The sequence below is a fragment of the Aulostomus chinensis genome, chromosome 2 (genome assembly GCF_037954235.1).
Source record: "Aulostomus chinensis isolate RoL2024-O1b breed Wild chromosome 2, RoL_Achi_v1.0, whole genome shotgun sequence".
Lineage (NCBI taxonomy): Eukaryota > Metazoa > Chordata > Actinopteri > Syngnathiformes > Aulostomidae > Aulostomus > Aulostomus chinensis.
The window spans coordinates 35,300,214-35,320,498 of NC_141321.1; the positions used below are offsets into that span (position 1 = coordinate 35,300,214).

At 49.0% G+C, this 20,285-nt stretch overlaps 1 protein-coding gene across 7 annotated transcripts in view; it reads right to left on the reverse strand.

Moving 5' to 3' along the window:
- vps13c (vacuolar protein sorting 13 homolog C) overlaps positions 1–20,285 on the reverse strand; it is a 66,006-nt gene that overhangs the window by 19,577 nt on the left and 26,144 nt on the right. For 4 of the 7 annotated variants that reach the window (XM_086191361.1, XM_086191353.1, XM_086191346.1 and 1 more), the window contains 37 exons: positions 18,661–18,720; positions 18,295–18,445; positions 18,108–18,224; positions 17,920–18,023; positions 17,629–17,796; positions 17,069–17,104; positions 15,178–15,482; positions 14,287–14,434; positions 14,104–14,212; positions 12,402–12,526; positions 12,146–12,302; positions 11,976–12,055; positions 11,791–11,850; positions 11,472–11,628; positions 10,985–11,104; positions 10,798–10,901; positions 10,139–10,306; positions 9,630–9,934; positions 9,328–9,475; positions 9,037–9,057; positions 8,375–8,513; positions 7,838–7,959; positions 7,297–7,463; positions 6,870–7,117; positions 5,962–6,188; positions 5,545–5,637; positions 5,228–5,461; positions 5,013–5,144; positions 4,728–4,817; positions 4,085–4,240; positions 3,608–3,872; positions 3,312–3,472; positions 3,046–3,167; positions 2,659–2,956; positions 2,192–2,581; positions 1,856–1,960; positions 1,020–1,172 (listed from right to left, as the gene is read on the reverse strand). In XM_086191361.1, coding sequence (XP_086047487.1) covers positions 1,020–1,172; positions 1,856–1,960; positions 2,192–2,581; positions 2,659–2,956; positions 3,046–3,167; positions 3,312–3,472; positions 3,608–3,872; positions 4,085–4,240; positions 4,728–4,817; positions 5,013–5,144; positions 5,228–5,461; positions 5,545–5,637; positions 5,962–6,188; positions 6,870–7,117; positions 7,297–7,463; positions 7,838–7,959; positions 8,375–8,513; positions 9,037–9,057; positions 9,328–9,475; positions 9,630–9,934; positions 10,139–10,306; positions 10,798–10,901; positions 10,985–11,104; positions 11,472–11,628; positions 11,791–11,850; positions 11,976–12,055; positions 12,146–12,302; positions 12,402–12,526; positions 14,104–14,212; positions 14,287–14,434; positions 15,178–15,482; positions 17,069–17,104; positions 17,629–17,796; positions 17,920–18,023; positions 18,108–18,224; positions 18,295–18,445; positions 18,661–18,720 — 5,745 coding nt within the window. The remainder of the gene's footprint in view (positions 1–1,019; positions 1,173–1,855; positions 1,961–2,191; positions 2,582–2,658; positions 2,957–3,045; positions 3,168–3,311; positions 3,473–3,607; positions 3,873–4,084; positions 4,241–4,727; positions 4,818–5,012; positions 5,145–5,227; positions 5,462–5,544; positions 5,638–5,961; positions 6,189–6,869; positions 7,118–7,296; positions 7,464–7,837; positions 7,960–8,374; positions 8,514–9,036; positions 9,058–9,327; positions 9,476–9,629; positions 9,935–10,138; positions 10,307–10,797; positions 10,902–10,984; positions 11,105–11,471; positions 11,629–11,790; positions 11,851–11,975; positions 12,056–12,145; positions 12,303–12,401; positions 12,527–14,103; positions 14,213–14,286; positions 14,435–15,177; positions 15,483–17,068; positions 17,105–17,628; positions 17,797–17,919; positions 18,024–18,107; positions 18,225–18,294; positions 18,446–18,660; positions 18,721–20,285) is intronic. The other 3 variants (XM_086191395.1, XM_086191389.1, XM_086191379.1) reach the window with 2 other exon arrangements.

The following is a 20,285-nucleotide window of genomic DNA, read 5'->3' on the forward strand; positions in this document are numbered from 1 at the left end:
ATCTCTGTCCCTCTCTTTCCTTCTGTCTCTCTGTCCTCCTCCATTCTCTGTCTTTGTCTCTGTCCATCCGTCTCTCCTCCTTTCTCTCCCTCTTTATCTCTGTCCCTCTCTTTCCTTCTGTCTCTCCGTCTTCCTCCATTCTCTGTCTTTGTCTCTGTCCATCAGTCTCTCCTCCTGTCTCTCTCTTTATCTCTGTCCCTCTCTTTCCTTCTGTCTCTCTGTCTTCCTCCATTCTCTGTCTTTGTCTCTGTCCATCAGTCTCTCCTCCTTTCTCTCTCTCTTTATCTCTGTCCCTCTCTCTTTCCTTCTGTCTCTCTGTCTTCCTCTATTCTCTGTCTTTGTCTCTGTCCTGCTCTCCTGCTCTCTCTCCGTCCCCACTGATCCTGGATCTGCTCCACCTTCCTGCTGGTAAAGGAAGGTTCTGGTGGCTGCTGTTGCAGGATGTGCTGCTGATGGAGAATTGTTGGGTGGAGGTTCATTGAAGGAGGGAGGTGCTGGACCTGCTCTACTTGGACAGAGTCAGGACAGAACTTTGGTTGGAGTTTGGTGACACACAAATAAACCTGACCTGACTTCAGACTCTTGTTAGCAACCCAGGTTTTTAAGACTCCACCACTCCAACATCCACCAGTCTGGTGTTTACTGGTGGATCTGATGTAGAACTGAACCTCCACCATCCACCAGTCTGGTGTTTACTGATGGATCTGATGTAGAACTGAACCTCCACCATCCACTGGTCTGGTGTTTACTGGCGGATCTGATGTAGAACTGAACCTCCACCATCCACTGGTCTGGTGTTTACTGGTGGATCTGATGTAGAACTGAACCTCCACCATCCACCGGTCTGGTGTTTACTGGTGGATCTGATGTAGAACTGAACCAGCTAATACCTTCAGCAGCTGGGAACCTCACACCTGATCTCAGGCCTCTGACCTGGACACCAGAGAACCAGAAGTTCTACTAGGAGAACTGATTTACTGGTTTTTCAACTCTCATACATCATTGAGTTTCCTGCTCACCTCAGTCGAGGAGATGTAGTGCCACCTAGTGGCCAGCTGGCAGACTTCCCCCACCTCAAGCTCATAAGACGACTTGTTGACCAGCGTGTAGAATGGACTTATGGTGATAATCCGGGTCAGGTTGAAACTGCTCATCTGAATACTGACACCAACCTGGACACACACAGTGACACAGCGCCAAGTCAAACTGAAAAATAAAAGATCACATCATCAACACTTTGACGTCAAATTCAATGGTTGAACATCAGCCCAAACAGAAGGTCCCTGGTCCAGGCTTTCTAACTCTTCAATTTGATCTGAACCAAAATGACACAGCAGGAGGCATTGAAGGACCAAACAAGTCGGGTCTCTACAGTTTCATTTCCAAGTGAATCCCAGGTGGGAATGAACTCCATCCCTCCATGTTCTCCCTCTTCTCCTGTTGAGGGTGGTGGGGGTGGAGCCTATCCCAGCAGCCTTCCCCCTGGACAGGTCACCAGTCCATGGCAGGGCCAACACATAGAGACAGACAACCATTGGCTCTCCCAGCCACGCCTACGGTCAATCTAGAGTCTGGATTAACCTGGTCCCTCTTGATGTCTTTGGACTGTGGAGGAAGCTGGAGTACCAGAGAGAACCCAGCAGGAACAGGGAGAACATGGAGACTCACCCAGAAAGACCCCGTGCTGCAGCCGGGGCTCCACCCACAACCTTCTTGCTGGGGGGCAACAGTGGGGACCACTGCTCCACCATGCAGTGCAGGAATGAACTCAAATGTTTAAACTAACCCTAATAGAGGAAGCAAAGCAAAACACAGTGCATTGTGGGTAGAAAACAGAGGTAGCAGGTTTTGTTACCAGGAAGTCCATGTTGTTGGCAGGACAGCGAACGCAGCCGTAACTTCCCACTGTGTCCAAAGAAAAACCATCCGACCAGGAGCTGGTGGAGACGCTCAGCTGCAGCTGCAACCACCCACACACACACGACAGCCAAAACACAACAGTCAAGAACTGCAGCCACGTCAGTCTGTTCAGGGTCAGCTCAGCTGTGTTTAAAAAATGAAAAAATACCACGCTAAAGTAAAATAACTGAAAGGATGTGACCATCAAATTCAGGCTACAATTGATCAATGTGTGTTCACCAGAGGCAGAACCGCAGCACGGTGTTGGTGGACACTGGCAGGTGTCTCTCACCTTGTTCTTGGTGAGGAGGTTCTTCTTCCTGAAGGAGAACAGGATGATATCGCGGAAGTCGGCTGGATGCTTGACACTGACGTCCTCGGCTCTGTACTGCAGCACTCGAGACGTCTTGTTGATGATCCAGCACGGACTGAACAGGGACAGCACCAGGTGGCCTGCTGTCCTGGACGCGTGGACACTCACATCCACAGTCATGTTGGTTTCGGTGTCACAGGTCAGACAGACAGCGAAGAACTCAGGCATTTCTTTTTCTAGACGAAGGTGTCCGTGCCAGTCACGGCCCTGATATCTCATCAGCACCAATGACATGATCTCACCTGCAACGCGAGCATTCAGGAGGTCCGATGTGCTGCCTTCCTGAAGCTCGTAAGAGTCAGCTGAACTCTGCAGATCAGAGACATCGGTTAGCAAATAATCCCCGTTATTCCTGTTAACTTGAACTGCCTGCAGATGCGCGGTACCTCCTGCATGTAGCGGATGGTGTAGGGCAGCAGGTTGCGCAGTGTGGCCACTGGGTGCAGATGAATAACGTAGGCGGGGTCCCAGTCCTCCTCCCCGTGGCTGGCGATGTGTCTCAGATCATCAGGTACAGCCAGTGTGCTGACCATCAGCGGCAACAGGCTGCTGTCCGCCGCCGGGCACTGCAGCACCGAATGCACCTCCAAGCTGCGGTGCACCTGCTCCTTCCATGACACGCAGGTGGAGGATGGTCCGTACTGAGCATCCAGATTACCCGCCGGACGCACAAACAGCTGACATCTGGGGGGGGGCACATTGTCAACATCTTCTGAAAGTTTCTTACGGACGTCACCTGCAGGCAGCGTGATGGAGCTGTGGTCATTTGTTACCTGTAGGTGTCCAGGGGGATGTGACACTCTTTTTCAGGTTGGGCCTGCCCGACACTCTGCAGGCTCCTGGATCCTTGACAGAACTTCAGGATGGTGAAAGGCACTGAGAAGTGATTCTTTATCTGAAACAGTTTAGGGAGATCAACTTTATTGACTGATCAATATTGATCCTGAATCAATAACTTCCACCTTCACAGGGTCATCAGCTACCCTGATGTCAGCTGAGCTTGTCTTAAGATAAGGAAGAAGATGTTTTGGATTTGGACCTGCAGTGGCGAGCGGACTGTTATGACCTTGTTGCCCTCGGCAGCATCAATCTGCAGCAGCACAGAAATGGCCTCCTGTAGCATCGGACCGCGGATGTTGTAGAGGCGGCGGCCTGGCTTGTCCACGGCGATGTTGGAGATCTCACTGTATCCCGAAGGCACTGCAGAGTAAGAGACAAGTCAGCCGTCCTTACCTTTGATTCCTGACACACCTGTTCAGTTTCTAACATATCTGTTCAAGACACTCGTCTGAATATGTCCATGCTGTGCCACAGTGACAAACGAGGCGCTCTGACCAATGCTGAGGTTGAACAGGCAGCTTTCTTGCCGCTGTAGAGCAGACAGTTTTCCTCGGGATGAGGCCTCAAACACGGAGTGCTCCAGGTCCATGCTCTGATCCACAGGAAGCTCGTGCAGTTTTCCTTGTGCTGGAGAGCCCACAGGCCTTAGGTTGGCACTGTGCTGGACAATGATGGGGATCCCAAGAGCGTTTCGGATGGTGAAGGGGGCTTTCTCCTTCAACGAGTAGTCGAAGGTGGAGGCTGTTCCCTCAGAGAATGCCTGATCAAAAGACAGCGGTGACGAATGAGTAAATCTACAGACAAAAGGTCTGCAGACACAGAAGAGGTCAGTTCACTGTCTGAAGAGCCTGAAAAGTCAGAGTCTGTTTGATGCGGGTGACAGCCATTTGTTTCTGATCAATATTTTGTAGTCTGGCCTAAATTTTACATAATTGACCTTAGCAAGGTTGTACCTTTCAGGAAGTGTTGTACCTTAGCGAGGTTGTGGAAGACGTTGAGGCTGCACTGGGAGACGGTGATGTTCATGGTGTCGGCGGAGCAGATGTTGACGGCTGTGCGAGGTTCAGGGAGGATGACAAAGTCGTCTCCATGAACAGGACTCTTGTCCTGGACCGGGTTGTTCTTCATCTGACCAAGCAAAGACAAGACTCTCTTCTTTGTAGTTGTACGGTGTTCAGATTCAGATTCAGATTCCTTTTACCTTCTACCAGAGGTCACATGGTGTCATGTGATAAACAACTGCATATGTAAATTAGCCTTCTGCTGAATCTCGGGCGCACATCATTTTATTCCCCATGAATAATTAATACTAAATTGCACACTGTCCTTTTCAAATGGACTAAAATAAACCTGTGACACCAGTGAACCGCAGACTGCTCCTGACCGGGTCGCACCAACTGGTCTCTACTGATCAGCCAGTCTTTAGGACGGACTGTTGTTGAACTCATCAACCTAAAACCTGGTCTTAACTGCAACTGTGAATGCTTTCTGATCTTGGTTGTAGAATGTTACCCTCCAGCACTGGCTTCCTAACAGACACCAGACACGCACTGCTATGGAAACACTCGTGCAAGCACCAGCAGCTCACAGCTAACAGTCTTTAAGCTCACATTACCTCAAGTTCCAGGTTCCATCTGCGTCTGCCACTGTCGACTCGTTCTATCAGGGGCTCCCACACAGCATGGATCTCATTGAAGTAGTTCACCTGCAGACGCAGCAGGTGGCGTTATACCAAACTACTGCAGTTGGAAGTTACTGTTGGTGTTTATCTGACATCATCACAGCAGCAGCATCACTGATGAATTGTTTTACTTCATAAATGAACCACATTAATCAATTAAATCAGTTCCTTGGCACTCATTTGTTCATCCAAGTTCAAGATTAAAGAACTGGTTCCCACCTCCAGTGTCATGTTGGCTTTCAGCTGCAGCAGAGAAGACCAGTTCTTGGCAGCGCCATTAAACGAGGACTCGGCCAGCAGTAGAGGGACCGTACGATGACCCAACCCAGACTCCAGCGTCACCTGGATCACCTGCATGCCAACGTCACCTCATCAACAGGAGACACGGTGGATCGGATCACCTGAACTCTTGGACTAGAAAATCAATGTCACACCTTGACCTCTGCAGTGAAGCTCTCGCCTTCGTTGAGTCCGTCCTGTTCTCGGAAGCTCTCAGTGACCTCGGTGGCCTGATCCACGCCCAGGAACCAGTAGTTACAGGCATAGATGTTCATGGTGGACCAAAGGTCGCCAACATCTGGTTTCAACTCTTGACCCTGCTTGTCCTGCTGCTTTGCTGTCATGGCGGCTGTGATGGTCATCACCGTGTTGAGGATGAATGGCGAGATCTGCAGAGACAAACACTGATGAGTTCACTGACACGGGGAGACAACGTGGCTCATCCTCTGGTGAAAAAGATGGAGGAAAGGACCTTGATGATGACTTCCTCTACTGACACAGAGCCCTTCATTGGTTGCTTGGGTTTGGTTTGGGTTTCTACGGCAACCGAGCAGGGCCTCAGCACCTATAGGACATGAGTCAGACTGGTGGGTACACACATCACGTTACACACTTAAAAAGGATTCTTCTCTTTCATAAGGCACTTTTGTTATTGGTGTTAATCTCAACAGTATTTTAGCATCTAGTTTGCTAGTTAATGGTTTACTTTGCGCAGTCGCTCGTCTCACGACTTGAGGCTGATTTCACCTGAACATCTATGTGGCTACAAGTGTGAAAGGCCAGTGTGACTTCAGTCTGTAACTACGCTACACAACCTGGGCGACACCACTGGGACACAGACCAGTTCAGGTCACCTGCAGGAATCAGAACAACCTGAATGTCATCTTACGGTAGTCACAGCCTTGTCCTGCTTGTTGTGGATGAAGGGGCAGGCCAGGACCTTCAGCTCCCGCAGGTTGGCTCTCATGTTCATGGCTCCATTGTCCTCCGCCTGCAGGTTGAAGTCACACTGAAACGAGGCCACCAGAGCGGGGGCGTCAGCCTTCATCAGGCTGGCCACAAACACCACCTCCGGGTCCACCACTACTGCTCGAAGACGCGTCCTGCCCATGGACACTGCAGGAAGACAGAAGCGTCTCTATAGCTTTACTTTTCCATCCTGATCTTTCAAGCAGCTGATACGTTGAACAAACAAAAACAGGAACGCCAAAGAAAACAAGCTGACATCGGTGCTGCGTGTGATTAAGCTAAGGGTCAGAAATGTGGATGGGGCCACATGGTGCATGTCAAGCTACCAATCAAAAATAGTGCCTATTTTAATCATCAATTTCTAACAAGTCTAATCAAAATCAAGAGAATCTTTTTTTCAGGTAAACAGAAGTTGTCATCAAATTTCATAGAGCTGCAATTCTCACATTTTAAATAATTCAGTCTACCAACAAAGAAAAACCAAACATGAGAAGCTGGAACCTGCAGATGTTTTGCATCCTTGCTTGAGAATGATGTGAACCTCTGGAGCTGAAGGACTGTTCAATTACTTGTGTCTCTGTTGTCGTCTCTACGGAGGGTTTGGATTCAGAAGGAGGAACTACGTGTTGCAAGGTTCCCATGATGCAGTCCTGGCCTCCTGGTTCCATGACCACAAACATCAGGGTGCCTTTCTAAGTTGACACTCTAGTGTCACAGGTGTAAAACTTGGACAACCCTTACTCAAGAGGTTGCTCATATTCTCCAACCTTTAATGGGTTGTACCCCGCCGCTGGGCATCCCTGTCATCAGCTCAACGCTACCACTCACTAGTCTTGGTGTCAGTCCGAGGTTCCGCTGTCTGTCTCAGCGGCAGCCTGTCACTCTGTGCCATGGCCAGGGTCGGATTTTGAGGAAAAGCCTGGAGGAAGAAATCTGCAACGGCCATCAAAAACTCCACACTGGCACATAGGTAGAGTTTCTGCAAGACAGCCACCACCTCACGCTCGCCTCCACTCTGCCGGTACGTCACATCGATCATCGCCTCCGTGCTGTCCTCATCCCGCCTGCCAACCATCCTGTGAAGAGCAGACAAGACAAGACAAAAATACAGCAACTGTGTAAAAAGAACTTCAATGAGTGAAAGGACGATAATTTTACCCTGAAACCATCAGCATTTCATCCCATTTTGCCACTAATGCTGACTAACAGTAGATGTTGCTCCAGCTACCAACACTAGAGGTCATGTGACTCTCACCGTGAAGTCACCCTCTCCATGCCTGTCCGCAGGTCATCTAGAGTGCAGTCAGTCAGGATGGTGGTCACCTCCATGCTGCCGTTGGTCCGGATCTTCCCTGATGTCTTCAGGAGGTGGAGGGTGAACTCACCCAGGCAAAGACTTCCGTGGTGCTGGAGGTCCGATGGCTGGAGGGAAGACCAGGGGATTCAGACTAAAACCTCACAGTAACAATAATAACTCACCATCATCCTGACCAATGACCTCCTCCTGACTTTTACTGAATAAATGTGTCCCTCACACAACAAATGCCATTTTTGGTGAAGCATTTTCATACATCAAACCCTGGTTTGCCGTGGTAACCAAGCTCTCCTCATTTCTACCAGGCAGGTTCCACCCGGTTTAAACTGGTAAACTCAAATCTTCCTCCAAAACCTGGAACATGCTGGCTGTTACGTCTACAGTTAACAGACCTTCCCCATGTGGCTACTATATGCAGACGACACTGTCATATCACCTGAAGATCCACACAACCACAGTGGTTCAGAATGTGGTCGCCAACCTGTTCGGGGTCGTCTCTGTACAGAACCAGTCCAAGAGATTCAATGTTGAAGTTGAACTTCACGGCCTCCAGACTTTTGTCCTCCTCCTCGTCTCGGGCTGCGTGCAGTGTCTCAACATCATCTGAACACAAGACAATGAACTTTTGTCAGCTGGAACAGGCAACAGAAACAGGACCATATGAACAAAAACCACCGGGGTCCAGATCCAAGGCTCACGTACCACTTGCTGGTCTGTGAAGGACCTGGTGGCCTTGTGCCTTTCGAGGAATTAAAAGGTAAATTTGTCTACAATTTGAAACAAATTCCACAAGGTTCCATTCCAAACAGGAGGTGGGCCCAGTACCTGCCTCACTGAGGCTCTTTGCCAAATGACAAGTTCTCCTGGAATCTTTCAAGTGACATTTGTGACCATACGCTGGATGTCTCGCCCTCCAATAGGCTACATGAAGCATTTTGGGCTCCGAGCTACATAAAGTTGAGTTAAATGAACAATTTATCGAGAACATTTCTTGCAAGAGTGTAGCGTCTGCTCTGACCTGGCTGGGGGCTCCCGGATGCTCTGAGCTGCAGGTGGGTCTCAGGTCTCGTGGCGACTGGCTCCAGGCTGCCAGCCTCTCCCAGATTCTCCGTCAGGATCCTCAGCAGTACCGTCAGGTCATCCTGGCTCAGTGCCACCTACAAGCCGATTCATTCCACACATAAAGATAGCAGCTTAATGGTCGGGGACCCATCAGTGTCCACTCATATGGTTCCTGCACGATGCTCCTCTTACATGACAGCATCTGTCCATTTATATTGCTCCTTTTTGCACTTATGTATAATGCTGCTTTCTATAATGTGCACTCGCGCTACATGATGGATATGACTTTGCATTATTGTGTATTTGTATTTACGTTATAATTCTAGGTTAACATCCATTTAGGGACTGGCTTGTTTACATTGTTTTGTCCGGCATTAGAAATGTTCACTGACTGGCCGTCTCTCCCTAAATCAATCCATCTTAATCAACTCTGAAGTCGTTTGTCTCTGTTTGTCCTTGAAGACATGCCAGGATTCAGTTAAGCCAAGCTTAGCATAGGTAGCAGAAACAGGAGGGGCTGCTAGCCTAGTGGCCTGACTAGGGACTGGTGCCATCACTACACACTCTAGGTGTCAGGGACTAGTGGCTCTACACTTGATCGTCCTGACTGAGCGATACCTTCGGGGGGCCACATGAGGACTGGAAGCAAAAACAAGAGCACAGAAGTTAGAAACATTCAGACTGCATCAAAGAATCCCGTCAGGCAAGACCTGCTGTTTATGTCAGCCGTCTGAGATCCAAGGAAGGTTTCAGGAGTTTTCTTGAGTTTTTATGTTCCAGTATCTGTGCAATGATGCAGCTGGAACTGTAAGATCCAAATACAAGTTCATTTCTCTGACTGAGCGTTTTCAGTATTTGAGTGCCGACAGTGATTAAACAATCAGCTCTAACAGCTCTTCCTGCTCCTACCTTCATAGGCTTCAGATCGCCGTCAATCTCTATGGCGGCCATCTCCTTGTACCAGGACGCAGCCAGGTTCCTGTTGATGCTCAGGTGTAGGTTGACTGGCTCGAGCAGCTCTGTGGTGGTTTGACCTGCCGCCGGGTCCAAACAGGTCCTGGTGTACAACAGAAGACATCTGAATCAACAATTACTGTCTGTGTCAGACCGTGGTCTTCTGTCCGGGTCCAGGTCCTATTTCTGTTCAACCATCTCTGACTGACTGCACCACATTCTGCACCGCACCGATCAGGCCGAATGAAACACCTGACCTGGAGAGTTTGACCTGCGACAGCTGGACATCCATGTTATCAATGACGGCGGGCAGCGGGGAGCCTTCAGCAGACAGCAGTGAAAAGCTGTTGGCCACAGTGATCAGGCCCAGGTCCATCACTAGTGCATTCAGAGAGGTGGACGACTGGGGGATGATGATGAGCGGTGCCTTCAGATTTACGTCCATCGACAGACGGAAGCTTTTGTGGGCGAAGTCCCGAACACTGGACGCCGCCTTCTCAGCCGCCTGAGCTGTGGCAGCGCTCAGAGCCTCTTTGGCCGTCTGGAAGTTGTTGGTGAAATTCTCAGGGAAGCAAAAGAACAAAGAATCCAAAGTTCATTCACAAAACTAAAACTTCCCCCAGAAGCTCCCAGAAATCCTGTAACCAGGATTCAGAATACCTCCAGAACACAGCACTTGTTCTAAAGGCAGATCATTCTCTTAAGGTGTTAAGAACATCACGTGAATGCTGTCTGAGTCTTGCAGGTGTGGCAGCATGGAACTCACCAGCAGAGATGTGACAAACTTGTGCAGGTAAAGCACCTGGATGCAGCCCACATTCAGCTTCACTCTGCCGTCAGTCTTGGACACATCAGCGTAGCCAGCACCCTCTGTGGCATTTGGCGTCAGACTCATGGAGAAGCTGAACACCTCGTCGCCCATGATGGAGATGGCCTGGAGGAAGGAACCATGATAGCAGCAGCACAGATGTGAGGGACCCTAACAGCTCAAAGAGAGTTCATCTGTCCACCAGCAAGGTTCCGTGGGGGAGACCGGGAACACACCCACATCACTGCCCGACACATTCCTCCCCACTGCAGAAACTCAAAACATGATCCACATCACCAGCAAGAGCTTCGTGCTTCTCTCTCTAATTAAAATACTCTGCCTCAACACATTTCATCAAAATGTGCTCCACTGTTTTGAGATATCCACCATGTTATTGAAAATGGGTCTTCATCTCATGATACGTGAACCGATCCCTCAGGCCTGAGGCTGTCTGTGTCAGACCTTCGTCTTCTGTCAGGTCCTATTTCTGTTTTCCCATCTCTGACTGAACCGTCATGACAGAGTTGATTTCCTCGGAGCGTCTTGTTCATTCCACATTCATTTTGCATCTAATTAGTGTGGATCTCAGCAGTCACATGATAGAACAGCTGACTGACCTTCTTGTGGATGCTTCTGGGATCGACGTTGAGAATGATGAAGTCTCTAAGGCGGGCGGACATGTGCGTCTGTGGTCCTTGCATAAGCAGCGAGCCGTTAATACCTGGAGGAGATACTGACTGGCATCACCAGTGGACCATAAACTGTCAATCATCTCATCACTGCCGACTACCGGCGTTCTGTCACCTTGGATCTTGATGTCAGCCATGTTGCTCCTCTGGTCGCACACCAGGACATTGAAGGCCCCCAGCGTCATCATCACCTTCAGGTCGATGACCTCACTGTTTGCAGGTGACATCATGGCAGCTGCCAGGAAACACAGAAGTCACATGGATGTATTATGTTTGCCTGATGTTTCCTTCTCTCTCTCACACACACACACACACACACACACACACACACACAGGTCTACAGTTCTTTGATAAACTGAGATGAACCTACAGAAAGTATTTGTGTTAGTTTTGGTCCACTGAACTGATTTGCCCTCTGGTCTGACACCAGTTTAACCAGTAAGAGATAAGAAATCCTGAGAACTTGGTACTTCCTAGCAAATGTCCACCAGGCTGACCTGATACCAGATTGACAAGAGACTCCCTCAGAAACGTGTGTTCATTTTTCAGTTGAAGAGAAGATAAATGACCAGTTTAGACAACGAGAGCTTTGCTGGACTGACTGGACTTGGCCGACACCGTCCTGCTGTCTTCCCTCTTCAGCCTGCTCTCCTTCTCTGGAGGTGGCATGCTGCCTGATAACAGTGCCGCGGACAGAAAGTTGATGGTTGACAGCAGAGCCTCCGTGTGAAGCATGAGGTCAAGGGAGGTGAAGGTCACCTGGAGTGAGACGTTGAGATCAGTAAGACAACGCGTGACGAGGCGTCCATCATCAGGGATTAATGAGCTGTCACTCAGAAGCACTGCCAGATGATGCAGGACATTCACTATCAATTGACCAGGAGGTGGGGCCAGAGTTCACCTCTACATCGCTCTACTCACGCTGATCATCTGTTCGGTGTTCTTGTAGATGGAAGAGAAGTTCGGTCCGGAGCGGTCCGCCTGAACACATTCAACCAACCACTCAATCAATCAATCAATCAATGATCCCAGTGGTGACGCTGGTTGCATGTTACCATGCTGGAGGACAACAGAGGAGTCATGTGATCTGCAAACAGTGACATCACCTTGAAGTATTGAACTTTGAGCAGCTCAGCTCCAGATTCCACTGAAGAACTGATAAGACACAACGGCTCCCCATTTGAGTCTGGGACAAGAACACGAAACACAATAAAACCCTTGAGGACATCACAACTCAGTAAAGGACAGGAAACAGTCCTCTCTTTTCACCTCTGACCTTTGAACTCAGGGCACTTCAAGGCAATTGTCTTGATGTAGGTGGTTGCACACATGTCGTACTTCCTGACTTTGGTGTCGATGCCCAGGTGAGAGACATGGAAGACCAGGAACGGCGACTCCTTCTGGTCTTTGGGCTTCTTGAGTGTCAGCAGCACCTTGAGGGGGACAACAGAGTTCATCAAACAGACGTCTGGGGCAGGACTCCATCGGTCCGTCACGGTCAGCAGTTCTTCTAGTAATTGAGGCTTTTGTACCTCTTTGATTTCAAAGTTGAGCAGAACATTGATGGTATTTTCACACACGCCTCCATTGGTGGTGGCTGACACACTGTCTGATCCCGCCTGCAACAATGTCGCCTCCACCTGATGCTCGGCCTTCTCTGTGGACGAGAACAGTCCATTAAAACCCTCATTGGTGAAAGTGCACCCTGATGAGGCGGATGAATCCTCATTCATTCTTTGTCATTCATTCCGAGTTACAATGACGCGACACAAACAGGTGTTAGCTTCATCTTAATCAGACACTCTGGTAGCAACAACTTCTAAAAGTGTGTGGCAGGGAGTCATGACACTTGAAAATCACAGGGCAGCGTGAACCTTGCTTTGGTATTTGTTTGGTACATCGAGGGGCTTTTTCTCCCCTTTTCTGTCTTTCTTCATTTAAAAAAGTGCAGCAACAAGTTGCAAAACCCATAAATAAAACAGTTCTCATGTAGATCATCTGGTTTCTTTAGCAACACATCAGTGGGTTTGTGGTTAAGTGTCAGAAATCAAATCTATGGTTCCCAGCAGCAGTTTCAACCTGACCCGGATTATCACCATAAGTCCATTCTACACGCTGGTCAACAAGTCGTCTTATGAGCTTGAGGTGGGGGAAGTCTGCCAGCTGGCCACTAGGTGGCACTACATCTCCTCGACTGAGGTGAGCAGGAAACTCAGTGATGTATGAGAGTTGAAAAACCAGTAAATCAGTTCTCCTAGTAGAACTTCTGGTTCTCTGGTGTCCAGGTCAGAGGCCTGAGATCAGGTGTGAGGTTCCCAGCTGCTGAAGGTATTAGCTGGTTCAGTTCTACATCAGATCCACCAGTAAACACCAGACCGGTGGATGGTGGAGGTTCAGTTCTACATCAGATCCACCAGTAAACACCAGACCGGTGGATGGTGGAGGTTCAGGTCTACATCAGATCCACCAGTAAACACTAGACCAGTGGATGTTGGAGGTTCAGTTCTACATCAGATCCACCAGTAAACACCAGACCGGTGGATGGTGGAGGTTCAGTTCTACATCAGATCCACCAGTAAACACCAGACCAGTGGATGGTGGAGGTTCAGTTCTACATCAGATCCACCAGTAAACACCAGACTGGTGGATGGTGGAGGTTCAGTTCTACATCAAATCCACCAGTAAACACCAGACCGGTGGATGGTGGAGGTTCAGTTCTACATCAGATCCACCAGTAAACACCAGACTGGTGGATGGTGGAGGTTCAGTTCTACATCAGATCCACCACTAAACACCAGACTGGTGGATGTTGGAGTGGTGGAGTCTTAAAAACCTGGGTTGCTAACAAGAGTCTAGAGGAGCCTGCAGAGGTCATGGAGGTCATTAAAGGTCATCAGGGGAAACAGAAGAAACCTGAATCTTAGTGGTGGTGACCTTGAAGTCATGTGACCCTGGTGTAGCTCCTCCATAGGCTACTGTTAGCTTAACACTGCTAACCGTAGCATCCAGGCTTCCAGCATCATAAGAGGGTTCATTAGTGAAGATGATCTTGATGAACTGAACCTGGAAGATCATCAACTTTTGTTCACCAGAGCTGATTTACTGGTTCAATCACCACAATCACATGGAGCGATCCTATTGGCTGCTGGGGGAGGAACCAGGAGATGACCACTTCCTGTTGGACTACAAAAACAAAAACAAAAAATAGAGATTCTGTGTGACTTCTTATCATACCTTCAGCCACCTGTCTGTTGACATCCATGTTGTGCGCTTTACTTCCCTCCCCAATGTTCTCCACCAGGACCTTCATCAGCACGCCGAGGTCTTCCTCACCCAGACTCATCTGTAAGACACAGCACACTGTCTAACTACAGCTGTTACATCATCACTATCAACAGACCCTGAAGGAAGACATACCTTTAGGGAGCGTAGGACACCCTGGACTTGGATACCTGGGATCTTGGTGAACCATGAGGCCGCCAGGTTCCTGGTGACAAGCAGCTCTAAGTTGATTGGCTGAAGGATCTCAATGTCAGGCTGCGAGGAGTCTCTTTTCAGAACGGTTCTGTTGATGAGTGAATGTTCAAGGTCAGCGTTCCAGCAGGTGAGGGAGGAGGTATGTTTGCAGTTTGACAGGAAATAATCATGTAAGGGATGAGGTGTGCTTGTAGTCCAACAGGAAGTGGTCATCTCCTGGTTCCTCCCCCAACAGGAAGTGGTCATCTCCTGCTTCCTCCCCCAGCAGCCAATAGGATCGCTCCATGTGACTGTGATGATTGAACCAGGAAATCAGCTCTGGTGAACAGAAGTTGATGATCCTCCAGGTTCAGTTCATCAAGATCATCTTCACTAATGAACCCTCTGATGATGCTGGAAGCCTGGATGCTACGGTTAGCAGTGCTAAGCTAACATTAGCCTATGAAGGAGCTACACCAGGGTCACATGACTTCAAAGTCACCACCACTAAGCTTAGGCTTCTTGTGTTTCCCCTGATGACCTTTAATGACCTCCATGACCTCTGTAGGCTCCTCTAGGTTTTTAAGACTCCACCACTCCAATACCAGAAGACAGGGGACCCAAACTTTCAACACTGATAAGTTACATATTTTAACTGTCCCACCAGCTTTTGGAGAAGGGAAACCATGGTGATGATAACTTCCTGTCGGACTACAGGGATACCTCTTCCTCTCTTTTCCGTCCAAGACTCTGAGAAACAGCTTTAAGTGGAAAATGGGATATTTCCTGGTTGTGGAGCTCAGGAATGATTTCTGCTATTGAGAACAAGGGTTCTGGACAAGGCGATGATACCTGGAGAGCTTCAGCTGTGTCAGCTTGATGTCCATTTTCTCCACCACTGCTGGCAGAGAGAAGCCTTCAGCGGGCAGCAGTGAGAAGCTGTTTCCCACAGTGATCAGACCCAGATCCACCACCACAGCGTTCAGGGAGGTGGACGATTGAGGGATGATGATGAGTGGCGCCTTCAGTTTGATGTCCATGGACAGACGGAAACTTTTCTGGGCAAAGTCCCGAACGCTGCACGCCGCCTTCTCCGCTGCCTGAGCTGTTGCAGCGCTCAGAGCCTCTTTGGCCGTTTGGAAGTTGTTGACGAACATCTGATAAAGATCAAGAGTAAGAAGAGTCACAGGATGTTGAGACGTAATCTGAGGCGTTCACAGGTTTCTGTTCCTATTATTAATATGTTTCTGCTTCCACACAGCAGCTGGGGGTTCATGAAAGACTCAATATGAAGGTTTGACTCCAACAAACAGCGTTAAACACATTTATTAATCAACTGTAAAATCACTTGTTTTATAGAACACAACTGTACGTCTCATTTAGTTTGAGGTTCAAATTATGAAATGTTCGATGACCAATCAGGGCCATTGTAGGTGCAAACAACAAGACTGAAATCCTAAATTTACGGGAAACCTCACATATTCTCAGACAAAGTCAGAAATCTGGAACAACAAAATTAATGACATTTTCTTTCTCACAGCCAGGAAGCAGCACTGCTTCACACTGAAAGGTTGGACCGACCTCAGTCAGTCAGTGACCGTTCTCCGTGTCAACGAAGCTCCTCTGGCCTGACAAAAGTCTTTATGCACCTTCCAGGACATGGCATTAACATGCTGGTTTACCATCACAGGCATTTGGTTCTCTTCACCTTCCTGTACCTCCAGAGGAGTCCAACCTTTCAGACTGAAGCCATGTTCGCAAAAATAGCTTTTCATTCTTTTCCTCACAAAATATATGACGTTAAAACCTCAATGATTTCTTTTCTCCTCTTTCTTCCATTTTAACTAAACTAATTTACTGATTTGACACTTTTTGTTTTGTTTTAGAACCTACAAATGTCCTGATGCGCTCTCATAGAAATTAAAAGATTACGAAGTGAAAACTTGAAAGCCATTTTTAGGGAAGGAAGTGCGTTGACGCAGGCAGAGGTCATGTGACTGATGAGACAGTGAGGAGGAGGGGTTAATGAGGGCAGCAGAGTGAGAAGCGTAGCACTCATGGACGAAGTGAGCTGTGATGACATCATGTGTGAATGACAAACATTCATTCAGTCATCCATCAGCGCTGGTTACGCCACTGCACCGGAATCTGGTTAGTGTGATATGCAAGGAACGCCGTCACAGAATTTTAAAAAAAAATTTGGCTCCAACTTCCACTTGGACTGAAAAATGAACTGAAATAATTTTGGTGGTCAAAGGCCACCACGACAGGCACGTGTGACAGAGGAAAACATCCGTGATGTATCTGTAGTTCCCCGCTTTGGTGGACACATTTGAGAGCATCAAATGTTTCTGGGCTTCAGCGTTTTATTGCACTGATGACAGTTTTGCTTTCAGATGATTTTTGTTTCTGTTTGTTTGTGCAGTAAATTTACAGAACATGCTGAAGCTGCTGCTGCACCAGCTGGCCACCAGGTGACGCTCTCCCAAGCGCACTTGTCTGCTTTGCCCCCTTTCCTCTTTAGTCGAGTTAATCTGGGCTAAACAGTCGTCTCACACACAGACTAAACCAAGACGACCAACCAGATATTCCGATACTGAGCCAAGGTCAAGGGTCAACATCCCCCCAGTAGACTGAGAACAGGTGATAAGTTAAGGTGGACTGAAGGTGCAGTGGAGTTGCTGAGTGAAACTGCAAAGCAGAAGTTTTGATGCAGGTCAGAGGTGCATGCTGGAAGCTGTACCTCATCGGCAGACGCATAGTGAACGCTAAAAGAAGCCTGAAAGGACAAAGACACATCGACAAGACAGGAAACGTGAGAGACGGCAGGAAACAAACGCTCGGCTTCAACAACCATCACACTGACAATCATTCGCCTCCACTTTATATCAAAACTTCTTCTTGATCATGTGACATTCTGGAATGCCTTGTGTAACTGTCACACAGTAGATGTGTTACCATGGAGACCGTCGCTCAGGAGAGTAACAACTGTGGTCAACAAGATGCAACAAATATTTCTAATAGATACCATTGAGAGTTCAGAGTTCCCCCACCAGGGGCGCTGTGTGTGAGGTGGACAGACAGCTGGACAAACAGACAATAACCACAAACACATAAAAACACAGAGTCAGCAGAGACCCAGAAACAGCAGCTGCAACAGAAGGAGAACTCAGTACTGTGCCCATCTGTGGTATATCCTGTATGTTGCTGTGTGTTTATCAGTAGTGTGAAAATACATGCAGATGTTCATGTGTTTCTGAGTGAATGCGTTTGTTTGCAGGTGCTTGTTAGCGGTTGTCTGACCAGCAGTGACATCAGGAACTTGTGCAGGTAGACGATCTGGATGCAGCCCAGACGCAGCGTGACCTTCCCGTCCACCTTTGATGTGTCGCTGTAGCTGTCATCCTTGGTCACCCCCGGGAACAAGGACAGCTTGAAGCTGAACACCTCCTCACCCACAATAGACACCGCCTAAGGGTGGAGTACAGCACTACATCAGTCATGACCACTTTTGTGTACATGATGCTGTTGCTAGTTGCGACCCCAGAACCATTTGTCTACATGCAGTCAGTGGGTGGTTCCATGAGGACAAACCTTTGTGTGAATGGTTTTGGGGTTGACGTCTTTGACCACAATGTCTCTCAGTCGGGCGAACACCTCCGTCTGTTTCACCTGCACCAACACTGATGCATCGATGCCTGTGGGGCCACGATGGACACACACGTCATCGGTGTTCATATTTACAGGTACAGCATGTATCTGACTTTAACCCTTTATTGCACCTTGGACTCTGATGTCAGCAATGCTGCTGCAGTCATCACACACTTCCACGTGAAAACAGCCCAAAATGGCGAAGAACTTGAAGCTGAAAACACCGCCATCTTTGACTCCTTTAGATACTGCAGAAAGAGGCTAAGATTAAAACAAGCTTCCTGACATACCAACACACCTGTGATTCCACAGTCTCACCTTTCCGGCCCTTTCCCAGCTTCTCCACCTGTTTCTTGGTGTCCGGTTCACTGGTGGCGGTGAGCTGCTGTGGCACTATGCTGTTCAGGTAGTTGATTGTTGACAGCAGAGCTTTGGTATGCAGGAGGAAGTCCAGAGAGGAAAACTCCACCTGCAGCAACAGAGGAGCTGTGAGACACCGGAGCATCAACTGATCATGGATCACCAAGACCACACATATCACAGGGCACTTACGAATGTCACCCTGCCGCTAGATCTACCAGGCTCAACAGTCACCATGACAAATATTCACACATGTTGATTACCCCACACATCACAGCCACTCCCCTCGAAACCTAGTTGCTATGAAGCGCCACCTCCACTCACCTTCAGTGTTTGTTCTGTGTTGTCAAACAGCGTCTGAAAACTGGGTCCGCCGGGGTCTGCCTGCAGGATGACACACGAGAACAGGTTTCAGTCAGTGACATCATGACAGGGACGGTAGTCCAAGGTAGTATTCAGGTATCGGAGAAGGTGTGGGAGGGTTGTGTGCAGGAAGTGTTAATGCAGAAATATGAAGGGAACGAGGGTAACACATGTAACCATGCTTCTATGAGTTTTGGATGACCGCCAGTGGCAGTGCTTCCAGCACAAGGATGTCCATCACATGTACGTGCAGGTCAAATATGAATACCAACAAAGTCATCTGTGACCTGGGTGATGCCCTCAACGTGCGCTAGCACAAAATGCAGGTCTACCTTGGCTTGACCTCTGAGAGACCTCTTGGCAATCTTTTCGTGTACATTCCAAGTGACTGCCAAGCTCTGGCGGTCACTCGGAGTGTACACTAGCTTGGTCATGCTGAGGGGCTGGGGAGCCACTATGCCTGTAAGCCTCTTGAATTGTCTCTGCTCCCCACTTGAACAGTCTCTGTCTGGACAGTGCATGACCCTTCCTTGGACCTGTGTGGCAGACAAATAACACGTCTGACAATCATCCGTTCTTGTGATGTAAGCTCTGAGGGCATGCACGGGGCACAACAGTTCTGTGCCAGGGCCCAAACCCTCCTCCTGAGCGGACTCGAAAGCTGCAAGGCTGAGGGGCTGATTGGTAAATGTAGGGAGAGAGTCTTTGGAAGGATGGAGGGGTTCGGCCATAGGATGACCCTGCAGCCCCCAGGATGCCACTGCAGGCACTCCCTACTTACCAATAAGGCGTGTAGTTCCGCTACTCACCTAGCTGATGTAATGGCTAGGAGAAAGTAGGTCTTCATTGAAAGCCAGCTAAGCTCTGCTGTCTGCAAAGGCTCAAACAGGACTCCACTCACAGTACAAGAAGGAGATCCCACGGGGGCACCCAATTCCGCTATGGTGGTCTCAGTCGAAGAGCCCATTTGAGGAAACTGGTCACCAGGGTATGAGACTCAACAGTTCTCCCATCCACCCTAACATGTCTTGAAGCGATGGAAGCAGTATATACCTTGATGGTGGAGGGCGTGAGTCCCCTATCAAGGAGTGACTGTAAGAATTATTGCACGGCCAGTAGGGGGCAGCGCATCAGCTCCTGCCCCTGCCCTTGGCACCATTCTGTGAAAATCCTCCACCTGTTGGCATAGAGGGTGTTGGTGGAGGGTGCCCTCAAGCTGTTAATGGTGAAGACATCAGCTGGCTCACAAAGTCCTAGCAGTGGGTCTGGCCCTTCAGAGGGCATACCAAGAGCCGCCGTCGCGTTGGATCGGGATGCCAGATCTAGCTGCCCAGCAGTAAGAGTAGATCCCTCCTCACTGGAAGACACAAGGGTCTCCCCTGCAGTAGCTGGAGCAACCTAGGGAACCATACTTTGCCCGGCCACCAAGGAGCTATCAGCAGCAGCTCTTGGCCTTCTGTGCCACCCTGTGCAGGGTGGGCCAGATTAGTGGCAGACTGGGAAATGCATAAAGCCCAAGTCTTGGCCACGCATGCTCCAGTGCATCCTGGCCTAGAGGGTTTTGGTTTTGGAGAGGCTGAACCAAA